The sequence below is a fragment of the Lasiosphaeria miniovina genome, assembly GCF_030549165.1.
Source record: "Lasiosphaeria miniovina strain SMH2392-1A chromosome Unknown B0T26scaffold_7, whole genome shotgun sequence".
In the NCBI taxonomy this organism is placed as follows: Eukaryota; Fungi; Ascomycota; class Sordariomycetes; order Sordariales; family Lasiosphaeriaceae; genus Lasiosphaeria; species Lasiosphaeria miniovina.
In genome coordinates, this window is record NW_026848226.1 from 4,088,365 (window position 1) to 4,100,758 (window position 12,394).

Genomic DNA, 12,394 nt, shown 5'->3' on the forward strand with positions numbered 1-12,394 from the left:
AGTGCACAAACCTTTCACAGCGCCGTAGGGCACCTGGCTGGGCTGAGGTGAGGGAGGGGCCCGGAAGGTGAAAGGTCCAGGATGGGAAAAGCGTACGTACGGCTTCGACGGCCAACGGCCGTTTGCCAAGGTTGTGACAATGGAAGCGACACGGGGTGCGTTCGGCCAGTTTTCTATTGCCCTGTACAAGTAAGATCTGGCAGGTACTTAGGTTGCCTGGTTCCTCGCTTCTTGTTTTCGCCGCAACGTCAGTCGCCTTCTCAACCCATCATTCATTCATCCCATCCAGCTTCCGACCCTGCTTATATTTACGCGACACAGGTTGCCATCGCCACTCTCTCCACCCCTCCGCAGCCGCACGTGACGGGCTCGATGCCTTCGTCATCTAATTATTTAAACCGTTCCCTTCGTGCTTCGTGGCGAGCCGGCAAGGCTTCGAAGCTCTCATATGCCCCTTTTTCTTTCCCATTGGTACACCGCTTATTAACAGAGCAGCACCTGCTTTGATGTGGCAGAAGCTCTTGCTTATGACGCCCGGATCACCATTTTCTCCCTCCCCTTGTTCTTCCCTGGTGAAATGATTTGATAGAAAGCAGACGAGACAGAGGCTTGCCAGTCGACAGTTATCCGAGCCAACCATTCCGTCTTGACCGAGACAACATTCATGTTTACCGCAAACCATCCCCCCACATTTCTTTGTTGTTTTCAGCCACCTCCACCAGAGTCGGAGTCTGCCTCTTGTAGTGGGAACAAGACTCGCTTCCAAAGATTGGCCAACAACCTGGCATAATTTGACCGGTTAGTTAATGAGAGCGTCTCCTCGGACTCTTAAAACGTCCCCATATACGGTAGGTACATAGGCGCCAAGGCTTTACAGCTCACCGCCTAGGAAAATACCACATTTTACAGCTAAAATTACCGCATTTGCTGGCTGCCCCGCTCCAAGAGCTAGCAACGCAGCTGTATCGCAATTGCACCTCGCCGCCGCCGCCAACGCCAACATACTTCCAAATGCGGTAATTGAACCTCAGGATCGTAGATTCGCTCAAATTGTGGACGCGGATGATGCGAGACGGTCACTCAATCAATCCGAAATTATGGTTACCTGAACCGATGGACCAATTCCATGATGAGGTGAGGGTGTGTGCAGCTTACCCCCCACCCAATTTCAGCTTACACGTAGCAGTGAGCGAGCGAAAAGGGAGAGAGAGCACACCACCGAACGGTGAGAAATCTCAAGAGTAAGGAACCAATATTAAAGCTTTCCTGAAACGTCATATCCACGGATAAGCCGCGCACAGCAGACGTCAGCATGTCCATGGTCAGCATATTTTGAGAACGAGGCAGCACACTCAGAACAGAAACGCTCCAACATGAGTGAGGCGTGTTCGAGGTGGGAACCTAGTAATGCTGTGGTAGTAGTGGATGAGAAATTTACTAAATTTAGTTAAGGGCTATTATCAATAATCTTTGTCATGACGCTACAGTGGCGCAGAGAATAGCAAAGCTCTGAGGCTGGCCTGAGAAATTGCCATTTGAGGAATGATTGCTTGTCATGAGAAATGGTTGCTTGTCGGCTGACCTGAATCTCCTGACCCGGATCTCGGAATCTCTCTACCTGCAAGGCACCCGGAGACGACAACTGCCGTTAGCTCATGCATGGCTGCGGCTGTGTGGATGGAGCCCAACATTCACTCAGCTGGATGTCATTAATTACTTTGGGCAGACGGACATGTGTGCGCCGCCAAGCCGCCCATACTGTTTCGGCAAAACACAAAACGTCTTGCATGAAACAGGAAACCTGGTGGGGTCGGTGGCAACGTGTGCAAGGCGTGAGACGAGAAATCTGTAATAGCAATGCTTATCTTGATTTGACAGAGGAGCTTTGCCACACGCCCACTAACAAGCACATCTCGCCCAAGTTTCGAGGCCCCACTCTTGTTGCACTGCTTATAACAACATGAAGGGTGGAGTGGGCGCTCAATCTTTTCCCAGCCAACCCTCTTACCGGCGCTTTCCACCCAGAATCTTCATCAAGATCCACAGGCCAGCAAAACAAGTGCTAATCAATTAGCAAGATAGCCAAGCAATCCAAGGGACTTAAGGTTGGATCGAGTGGAGATTCAGGGACTCAAGGTTGGATCGAGTGGAGATTCAGGGCCTCAGCACATAACTTGGTTTCTCTTACCCTGAAAAAAAAATCTCTCGAGTTCCACCACGCCCCCCTTAAAATAACGCATTTCCACACCAACCCTCCATAAGACAAGCAACAGGCAAGATGGCCGAGCGGTCTAAGGCGCCACGTTAAGGAGATATCCCCTAATTCGCGGTGTAACATCATGTCACATCACATGATTCCGTGGTCCGAAAGGGCGTGGGTTCGAATCCCACTCTTGTCATAATTCTTTGCCCTCTTCCCCTCCCATCGCCATTCATGTCCCGTGTTTTCTTTTCTTCAGTATGCATTTTCATTTGTTCTTCCTCCTCACCAAACCCTGCTTGATTAGATCAAGAACAACGTGGCTCAAGTCGCCGTCAAGTCAACGGCGGACCGCCATCTCGGAAGTTGACACAATGGTGCAGTCGTTGTCGACCATGTCTAACGGACGTTCGCCCGTCCGATCTCCAGGGTACAGACAGAGTATTTCGATTACCTGGCTGGAAGGGGTTTCCCTATCGTTTTCGGTAGGTTTCGCCTTGGACCGTGAAAAGAGGATCTCTCTGTACCCCGTCGACGTGAAACCCATTCGCTCAAACGTCTTTTTGCCTGCAGGCGTGGCAGTGAGGGCTAGGGTGCAGTGACGCACGTTGTGGTTAGCAACAGCGGGACATTATAGTGTGGGTTTCCTAACTGCAAGACAAGGGTGGGAGTGTGCTCAGGCAGAGGGAGGTAAAAAAGAGTAGAAAAAGGGAAAGGGGGAAGAAGAGGACGAAAAAAAGAAGAGGACGAAAAAAAAAGAGGACGAAAAAAAGAAGACAGAGAAGGAAGGAGAGTAGGCCGGCAAAGAAAACCACCAGCTCGGCTCACCCGAGAAGCCTGCGATGCTCCAGCGTCGAGCTCCCCTCCCTATGGCTGCTGCGCGGCGCGCAACCTGGTCGAGGGCAAATTCGGCGAAGCGCTTCTTTGTTGCACCCATGCCTGTTGCAGCGGCAGACACGTGGCCCTCCCCTGGCAAGGCGGTGAACCGCTCGATGTGAAAGACGTGCAGGCCGACCTCTTCCCCTCCCTCTTCTCCCGCATATGGGTTGTCATCTCCGACTCCGACTCCGAGCCTGGCTGGAAACATGGTTTCGGCATCGATGTCGGCCTCCTTGATCCTGCCCACGAGTAGGTCTTCCCAATGCGCGCGACGCAGCGGCAGCACGACGATGACTCCAGCGAGTGGTGATTGCGGCGACCCGGATGTTGCTGGTGGATGGGCCGCGGGCGGCAGGAAACAAATCGAGACTTCTGGCCAGGCCGAGACCCAGCTGCGAAAACGCTGTAAAGAAAGCGCGGCGACGGGGTACATGTCCTGATCCGAGGCGAAGATGGCCCCGAGGGCGGAGTCGCCGATCGGGCTTTGTGTCCAGGCCGTCTCCATTATCCGCCACAGTGCACCACCCTAGCCGTCCGGGATGGCAGTCCGTGTGAAGGCAGGCATAAACGAGAGTCGAGGCTGCAAGTAAGAAATGACTGGATTCGTAAATAACTAAACTAAAGAAAGGAAAAGGAAAAGGAAAAAGCCTACGGTTCCTGCAGGCCGTGGCTTTGTGGTTGGCAGGGGCAATTAGGCTAGTCCTAATTGGGAAGAGTGGAGCGACGGGGTGGAACCTGCAGCCAGGGCATGGTTGCGGCACCACGGACCATAGTTCGGCCGTGCCGTGACAGTCCGCTCCGATTCGGTGAGAGAGAACTCAAAGAGAATCTAGAACATGGCGGGAGGAAGGGTCAGAGGAGAGTGATGAAACCAATCGTGAAACACGTCGGCACGCATGTGAGCGTGGCTGCCCAGGTGGTGGGGTGGTTGGTGGGGTCTGGTTTCGGACGATCGCCTCCAGGACAAAAGTTTTACCCGCCAACTCCTCGTCGTCAATCGCTAGAAATTGATCCCTTCTTGCCACCTCTGCCAACATCCACTTAAAGTCTGCAATGTCGCCATCCCCCCACGATCGAGCACCGTCACGGTCACGGCCCTCAACAACAAGTCAGACATGGACGCGACAGAACAGAACCGTCGTGAAACGGTTCTGCCACGTGGATCTGTTCGATGCACCCGTTCCCAAGCTCGATGATGTTAACTCGAGCACAGAAGCCTTGCGGGGCATCGAACGCAATCTTGCCGTCTGACTCGATGCTAAACTTGAGGGTGCCGGCCGTCGCTCCCTCCCAGATATCGATTAGCGCGCTCGGAGGCGCGGCAACATCCACGTCCTCAGTCTTCTAGACGAAGGAGTGGACAATGCTCGCTGCACCGCCAACTAGTACTAGCTGGCGGCGGAGCTCCGGTCGGACCAGGCGGGTGATCGAGCGGAAGCACTGGATGAGCGCTTCGCGCTGTGGTGCGGGGATATCCTATTGATATCAGGCTTCGGCATGTTGCAGAGGTTCGAGACAAGGGTATTGAGCGAACTAGAAGAAAGAACAATGTCAGGTCGAGGGCATGCAATGGAGACAACTCCGAAGTTTAATATCACCGGCGAGTATTGCAGCATGGCAAAGAGATACATACGTGATGAGTGAGAGAGTTAGAGGCTGTTGGCTGGTGACTTAGCTGCCGTGTTGGGGACGTCTGGGCAAAGTTGGGCTGCTTGTACCTGCTATCTACTAACGGGGCTGGTTAGTCAGTTAGTCACGGTACTGGTCAGTCACGGTGCTGGGCGAACCCGAATGATGCTATCATTAGAAATCAAAATGGGACTGGAAAATAATTACAGAGATTTCGAGTATAGCGATGATACATCTACGATCAATGTTAGCACAACTACTCCTCTTGCTAGGCCTAACGTTGGGAATGCTAGTCTTACCAGTGAAAATGGTGGGGCATTAAAGAGTGGAAATGGGAACGAGCACCAATGCCGGGGAAATGGGCCTTTTCTGTGTCCGAAGCTTTCCGCACTATGGCAGCTGCTGTTTGCGCTCTTCAGACCCATTGCAGCTGCTGTTTGCGCTCTTCAGACTCATTGCAGGTGCTGCTTGCGCTCTTCACGCTCCCGTCATTACAGCTCCTGCCTTACACTGAGTTATTACCCTGGGAGGAAAGGACGAAGTGGGAACAAGCAAGCCCATTTTCCTACTAGTCTCAATTAGGGTTTAGTCTGTGATTTAGGCATTCCTGTTACGTAACTAGGCCAAATTAGGCTACATGTTTTCTAAGCGAGGATCTACGCCTACACAGGCCTAGTGCTTGCAGTTGGAAAGGGCATTTTTTCGTACAGGAAGCGGGCTTTTCGCACTGTTTCCTTCTTTCCACAATTCATCAATTGAATGCACCTATTTTGACTGCTTGTGTGCAACAATTCCCACCAAGCGTTCGCAACTGCCTACTCTAATTGTTAGGGTTCATCACAACGATCCCCTGACAAAGTACTAGAGGTCTTTTCCGGTCAGGGCGCATTCGTCGGGTAGCCCTAGCGTGGAGTCCTCTTAACCCTTCTACACCTTAATTTCCTTACTTCAAGATAGAAAGAAGTAATTATTTGCTGGACCGGTCCAATCCAAAGTTTCAAAAAGTAAATCCTCAACCTAAATCCGTACCCAGATGGAAGCAGCGTTAAGCCGATCCATTTGCATGAGTCATCGGAAGGGTAAAACTAACTCGGCCGTAGTTTGATGTGTACATTACCTCGGTAGACACTCATCGCGCTGCCAGGCAATAAAAACCCCCGACTCTCCCGCCATTATTCCATCTTGCAACCCATCACACCGTTATTCTTCCTTAAAATATTAACCTGCAACTTCTAGGCTGACTAACATATCACATCAATCATTCATACACCCTTCATACAAACTACGCCAAGATGTAGGATATCAAGACGAGATTCCTCATCCTATCCGACACACACGCGGAAAAGGGACTCACCGCCCCAAATCTGCCTGTCGACGTGGCAATCCACTGTGGAGACTTTACAAACGAGTCCAAACTCCACGAGTTCCGCACGACCTTGGACCTCTTACGAACAATCAACGCACCCCTCAAAATTGTCATTGCCGGAAACCACGACTTTACCCTAGACACGCCAATGTTTGCAAAGAAGAGAGCGCAGGCAGAAGCCGTCTTTTCGATTTAGCTGGAGCTTATGATCAAGGAATACGGCGATTTTGGCGACGCCCGACAACTTTTTGAGGATGCCAGATCGGACGGTGTCGTGTTTCTTGACCAAGGCGCCCACCGCTTCAACCTTGACAACGGTGCCAGGCTAGCAGTTTACGCTAGCCCCTTTACTCCATCTGCGGACGCCGACTGGGGATTCCAGTTCAAACGGGGAGAGCACCATGACTTCGCTATCGACAACGACGTTGACATCGTCATCACCCATGGCCCTCCTCCCAAAGGGTTTTTGGACCTCACTGCTTCTAATCAGCGCGGTGGCTGCCAGCATCTCTTTGCTGCCGTGGCGAAAGCTCGGCTGCGGCTGCATTGTTTTGGCCATATCTACGAGGGATGGGGGGCTAAACTAATGGCATGGCACGACACGCCCAGCGAATTCTCCTCGCACTTTTCTGACATCAACCACGGCGAGTCAGCCTTGGTCGACACTCTGGCGGCCCTCCGTCCAAGAAAGTGGGATACAGCCCAAGACATCGCGGAGAAAGAGTCCCGACTTACAGCGCTCAGGGCCGCTGGGTACCGTGCGACGGACCATTGCTCTGGAAGCGAGTTCCCTGTCGTTCCAGGCCGTACGACGCTCTTCGCCAACGCGGCCATCGAGTCGACAGAGGAGGACCAGGCCCAGTTGCCATGGGTCATTGACCTCGAACTCCCCGCTGCCATCCATTCGGGATGTGAGTAGGACGTTACTAGCCAATTTGTTGACGCTGTCCTTAGGTACCCAGGACAGCAGTTGCCTCTAAAGCGTGCCTCAAATGCGCCGCCGTCCGCTTCCCCGAAGTCGACCTTCTTCTAGCTGATTCTAACTCGACCTTGATTAGTACGTAAAAGGGAACGCCGTCTAGCAAGGTGCCACGATTAGAAAGACAACGAAGGGTGGGGTATACAGTTTAACCCAAAACAAAGGCACTAACTACACTTGCCATAGTCTAGGGATCTTAATTCTGGGTAAAAGGGCGTGATTCGAAGGCGGGTCCGGAAAGGGTAAAGAGGATGTCGGGCCTACGATCAGAGGAGGGAGGGCAGGCGGCCCAGCCTATGTGAAGTGGGCAGGCCAAGAATGAGAAAAAGAAAGGCCATATCAAAGAAGAAACTCAAAAAGAAACCAATGCCCACAATCAGAATCGAACTGATGACCTTATCATTACTAGTGATACGCTCTACCACTGAGCCATGCGGGCGCTTGCTCTTGATTGGTCAGCTTTTAGGCCGTTTTACAAGCCAAATGGCAACCACTCCACAGCCCCGCCTGGGCCTTGAGGATGATCCCTTGAATCTTCAAGGAGTCGGCGTCGAGAATCATGGCGAGAAGAACCAACAAGAAAACGGTCAAAAAAGAAACACCGACAAGGCCAACGGCGTCGTTGGTTCGGAGGTAGTTGGGACCGAAACGCTCCTTCGACGGTTCAACACGAGCAAATCCTCGCCTGTCTCCCTGAATTCAGGATTCAAAAACTTCGCCCAGCACGTCAATGTGGCCAAAAGCATGGCCGTGATACGAACGACAGGGACTTGGGCGGCTGGAGATCGCCGCCACGGCCCACGATCCTTCATGCATGTCAAAGTCAACAACACTTGGGGTCTAATGCAACGCTGCGCTCATGAAATCGAACCAACCAGGCGTGCCTGCAGAAACCAGACAGAATGCCCCTGGAGACGGAGCAGCCAATCACGCCGTCGGTCCTCAAAACGAAAGGGACTTGAGTACTACGCACCTTGCAGGACGCGGTTGCACCTCGCTAATATTTCGGCTTTTAGACATCCAAAGGCCGAGACCCGGGCCATATCCATGACCCAGGCTCAAGAGGAAGGATGATGATCGTTGACGACTGCGGTGCTCTGGGCCTCGTGCGTTAGGATTTTAAATTTCTTTCCCCGGGATGCCACGCCTCTAGCGGGCATCTTGGGGGATAGAATTTGTCACATGTCTAGCCCTACCGTCTATCTTTGGCGGCACGGCAGGCACCGGGCAGGCACACCGCCTGTGGTGCGACGACGGAACCATCCACTGCACCAACGACGGCGGTCAAATATCGCGCCCCAGAGGTCGCGGCCCAGAGGGAAGGTGCCAAGGGCCCAAAGTGGCTGTTGGACCTCGAGAGGCATGTCGGGTCAACACCAGGCAGGACGGGCTGTGATAGATCCTTCCCAGACAAAGGACGAGAGGTGCTGGATGCCTCTGTCCCGCCCGTTAGCCAGACGCTGGCATGTCAGGGGAGCGCCTGGTGGCGTGGCGATCTTGCTTTCATCAAATAAAGACAGGCCGGTTTAAGAGGAATGCGGGGTGGTTCGAGGCTGCCGAGTGTAGTTGGGACGAATTAGCGTTGAAGCTAGTAGCGTTGGGTTGCTGGTGCAGAATAGCGTGCGGCTCCACGCTCCCTCCGCAATCTTGCTGTCGGTCACCAACGGCCTCTTCAGTGGTCAGTGCTCAATCGGGTCGGCAATCCAGCCCAATCCAGAATAACCTCAGATATGGCTGTGACGTCAGCTGACTTTTGACAGGGGAGGGGGCCGAGTATCTTTACGGGGTTCCACCGAGGGAGTTGCCGAGAATCCCTACTACGCCGTACCTCACTCGGTACTGTACTCCGTAGGTCCTCGACAGGCGCACTGAAGGTTGCAAGGAAGCTTCGCGGCAAGTGGGCAGCTGGTTAACGGGCGCAAACGTAGCATCAACTTGGGCTTTATTTCCTTCCAACGCCCAACAAGGTTTAGCATGTCTCCGGTTACAGGTTAGCGGAGTCGCCGCCCAATCCAGGCCATCATGACTGGTGGGGAGCGGGCCAATGAGAACCGCGGGCGACAGCCCTGTAGCATTGTTGGAGCAGCAGCCTCGTCAGTGAGCAGTGCGCGCAGGCGGCCACGTACGGCACTTCAGTTGTTGGCACTGTCTTTGTTGCGTGAAATCCTCCGCCAAAGGTTGCCAAAGGTTGCCAAAGTGTTTTCGGCCATGGGACGAAAAACATTCCGCGCGACTGAGGACGTGGCGGAACCCCCGAATTGTGACAAAGCAAGCCTCTCGAGAGGCCTAGGTCGAGACGGGGAAGGCGTGATGGGCTCGGCTGCCATCCCCAAAGCGGGCAATACTCAAATACTTGGCGGGGCGCACTTTTGCAGATGAAAAGAGCTCGACCTCATCAGCTCAATCTGTCAAACGGCGGAGTGTTTTCTGCTTTCTGACACCAATGCAAGCCAGCTTCTCTTCCGCGGACCGACTCAAATTGCACGCTTCGCGGTAGCGACACATCATTTGCCCTTTTCATCCCGTAATCGCGCAAGCGGTTCTGAAACGCCCTTACTGGCCTCTTCGCTAATTGATCCCTGCGGTGCGGTGCTGCTGTTTGACGCCTACGCCTGCCGGGTCAAGCCCCGAACCGATCGAATCTCTGGCTGCAGGCTGCAGTCTGCTCACCCGGCCACACCCACCCGCCACACTACACCACCGCACCACACTACACCACACTACACCACACCACCCGCCTACGCTAGTTGCGGCCGGCTTCTGCTGACATCCACCATTCCGTCTTGACTCAGCGGCCCTCTCCCCTCCGCCAAGCCTTTGGCCCCTCTCACCGCCCCCCAATCCGCACCGCCGGCTCCCGGTCGACAGCGACAGAGCAATTGGACACAGCCCCAAGTCCGAGCTGAAGCGCCAAACACGCGCTCCGGGCTCCTGCCGCCCGCCCGATTTTTTATCGGTGCCAAGCCCTGCCCTGCCTGCATGGCGTGCCCGGACATGGATCTGGTACCGACTCCGAGACGGAAGAGGGCCCGCAACGGCCCCCTACCACCCGGCGACCCCTTCATCATAGTCACGGAGCCGTCGGCCAAGCTCGACGCCGCTTCGCGAAAGTACATCCGCAGCCACGTCATGCGCGGCAAGAACCGCAAACGACGCTCACCGCACGAGAACTTGTCCCTCGGACCATGGATCAAGAACGAGAAGACAGACCCCGATGATAGCAGCCTCACCTCTCAGACTTCGCCATCTCCGGTTCCCACCAGGATTGGGAACGATTTCGCTACATTTCCCTTTGTTGTCGACATGACGCCGTACATGCGGAAACTCATCTACCAATGTTGGTGCCCCCTATCTCCCCCCATCTCCCCCCATCTCCCCCCATATACCCCCATCTGCCCCCATCTGCCCCCTCTCTCCTTTACGTCGACTGCTCCCTTTCATCCCCCCTCTCCGCCATGACCATGCCTACATCAGACGCTTACCTGTGCCGTCTAAAAGGGTTCTCAATTATCAAGGAAGCCATGTTCCCAGAAAAGGTGTGTATGCCGCCCAAGATGGCGCCGTGGGTAGAGTATTTGGCCTATGACTCTGCCTACTTCCACTCCATTCTCTTTTCGAGCCAGGCTTTCATGGACTATTCCCGCGAGTCCCGGTTCGGGCCTTACCTTATTGTCCACTGCAACAACACGATGAACAGCCTGCGGGAAAACCTCAATAGCGACCGGGCGACTGCCGACTCCACCCTCGCCGTCGTCCTGGCTCTCACTCTGATGGCCGAGGTGCTCGGCGAACGCGAGGCGGCCAAGAAGCACATGGATGGCCTGTATCAGCTGGTCGACCTGCGGGGCGGGCTTAAGTCTATGGTGAAGAGCAAGCAACTGCAGAACAAAATCTGCCGGTACGTCCACTCCGGCCCCCCCGCCTCTGTCTCCACTAGTTTTCCGGAATTAACACGGCGAGTGCAGGTGCGACATAGGGTACGCCATGGGCACCGGAAACTCGCCGCTTTTCTTTGCGGGCGGGGATGAGTATGATGAATACTTTTCCAGCATTGAGCCCAAAAACCGCATCGTGGTCCAGAGCAGATGTCCATCCCCGCCACCACACAGCGTAGATGAAGAGCGATTGAGCAGCGGGGCCATCTCTCTGGCAAATGACGGAAAGCTAGCCAACACGTGGCTCGTGCTGGAAGAATATTCGCGGTCGGTCAACATGGCGGTATCGCTGAAACGCAAGCTCATGCCCGATGTGCTGCACGAGACCATCATCTCGGCGCAGTACCGACTGCTGGCACTCGACCACGAGGGCGCGCACAAGCACTCGCTCGTCGAATCCATGATGCGCGTCGGCATGCTCGCCTTCGCCTGCACCACCATCTTCCAGATCCGCCTCTACCCGCTCAAGTACAAGAACCTCGCCGGCACGATGCGCCACTTCATCATGCTGGGCATGGAGGAGCATGGCGAGGACGAAGAGGAAAAGGATCCGGCCCTGCTGAGGCTGAAGTTGTGGTTCATCTTCATCGCCCACGTCTCTGTCATCATCGACCCCGAGGACACGGAGCTGCTAGTGTCGAGCGCCTGTCGGACCCTCAGCGACCTCGGCATGGCTTCGGCGTCGTGGTCGGTCGTCCGGGAGGTCCTGCTCGAGCACATGTGGGTCGACTATATCCACGGCGAGAAGGGCGAGGCGCTCTTTGCCGAGGTGCGCGCAGCGCCGCGTGCCGATTCGGTGAACACTAAAGGGTCATGGTGTAGGCTGTGAACGGCGCTTGGATTGTGTGGCAGATTGTACAAAATATTCCATCTTCTCGGCCAACCGCGAAACGCACACACCCAAAGGCCAAAGGGAAAAGTTGAATGATGGAATGAAATGAAATGCAAGTCTTGGGTTGGACGGTACGGATGCATCGACCGGATCTAGATTAACGCCTGGAGTTTGTTGCTTTTCGGGTGGCGGCGGTCTGTGGAAAACTGGTCTAAATTGGAAACCGGGGCGGCCAAGTAGCCATGACGGGGCGTTTGCTGCGTGCGTCTTTAGAATGTACGTCGATGTTCGATTCTGCCGGGCTCGCGAGAGGTTTCGCGGGGTTCGGGAGGTGGGCGTTGGGGCTTTTGCCTAGGTATATATGCGTTTGGCAGCTAATGAATGGGGGACGGGCCCCTCCAAATATAGCTCCTGGTTCTTTGCCAATCATTCCGTTTCATTGGTCACGCGCTGGTGCGCGCACGGAGCCGGTGGTGGCTGTGTGGTGGTGTGACATGCAGTCAGCTCTCGCCGCTGCCGGATACGCGGAGATCGGAACACCGAAAGTAGAATGTCGAATTGTTGGCCGAATCGA

The 12,394-nt window shown here is 54.6% G+C and overlaps 3 protein-coding genes and 2 non-coding genes across 5 annotated transcripts; 3 read left to right on the top strand and 2 right to left on the bottom strand.

The window, feature by feature from the left end:
• The first annotated feature begins 2,272 nt into the window (after positions 1–2,272).
• On the top strand, positions 2,273–2,399 carry B0T26DRAFT_t231. The gene has a single exon. It is a non-coding gene; the product is annotated as a tRNA-Leu (tRNA).
• A 167-nt stretch (positions 2,400–2,566) lies between these two features.
• Positions 2,567–3,814, bottom strand: B0T26DRAFT_729132 (uncharacterized protein). The gene is made up of 2 exons (XM_060442945.1): positions 2,949–3,814; positions 2,567–2,875 (listed from the first exon to the last, which is right to left on the bottom strand). The coding sequence occupies exons 1-2, from the start codon at positions 3,582–3,584 to the stop codon at positions 2,789–2,791; spliced, it is 723 nt and encodes a 240-aa protein (XP_060292201.1). The 5' UTR covers positions 3,585–3,814; the 3' UTR covers positions 2,567–2,788.
• Positions 3,815–5,100: 1,286 nt separating this feature from the next.
• B0T26DRAFT_744109 (ser/Thr protein phosphatase family protein) lies at positions 5,101–6,993 on the top strand (the record flags this gene model as incomplete). Its single annotated transcript, XM_060444363.1, has 3 exons — positions 5,101–5,103; positions 6,007–6,255; positions 6,289–6,993. The coding sequence occupies 3 exons, from the start codon at positions 5,101–5,103 to the stop codon at positions 6,991–6,993; spliced, it is 957 nt and encodes a 318-aa protein (XP_060292202.1).
• Positions 6,994–7,420: 427 nt separating this feature from the next.
• B0T26DRAFT_t232 lies at positions 7,421–7,492 on the bottom strand. Its single transcript has one exon. It is a non-coding gene; the product is annotated as a tRNA-Thr (tRNA).
• Positions 7,493–10,047: 2,555 nt separating this feature from the next.
• On the top strand, positions 10,048–11,817 carry B0T26DRAFT_756497 (uncharacterized protein; the record flags this gene model as incomplete). Its single annotated transcript, XM_060446106.1, has 3 exons — positions 10,048–10,390; positions 10,552–10,951; positions 11,019–11,817. The coding sequence occupies 3 exons, from the start codon at positions 10,048–10,050 to the stop codon at positions 11,815–11,817; spliced, it is 1,542 nt and encodes a 513-aa protein (XP_060292203.1).
• Positions 11,818–12,394: the final 577 nt, after the last annotated feature.

Excerpts from the sequence above, each read along its gene's own strand:
- B0T26DRAFT_729132 (XM_060442945.1), bottom strand. The coding sequence starts at position 3,584 with ATGGAGACGGCCTGGACACAAAGCCCGATCGGCGACTCCGCCCTCGGG. Across the intron at positions 2,876-2,948 it reads TTTCGTCCTCTTTTTTTTTC|CACACTCCCACCCTTGTCTT; the intron begins GTCCTCTTCTTT and ends CCTCTGCCTGAG.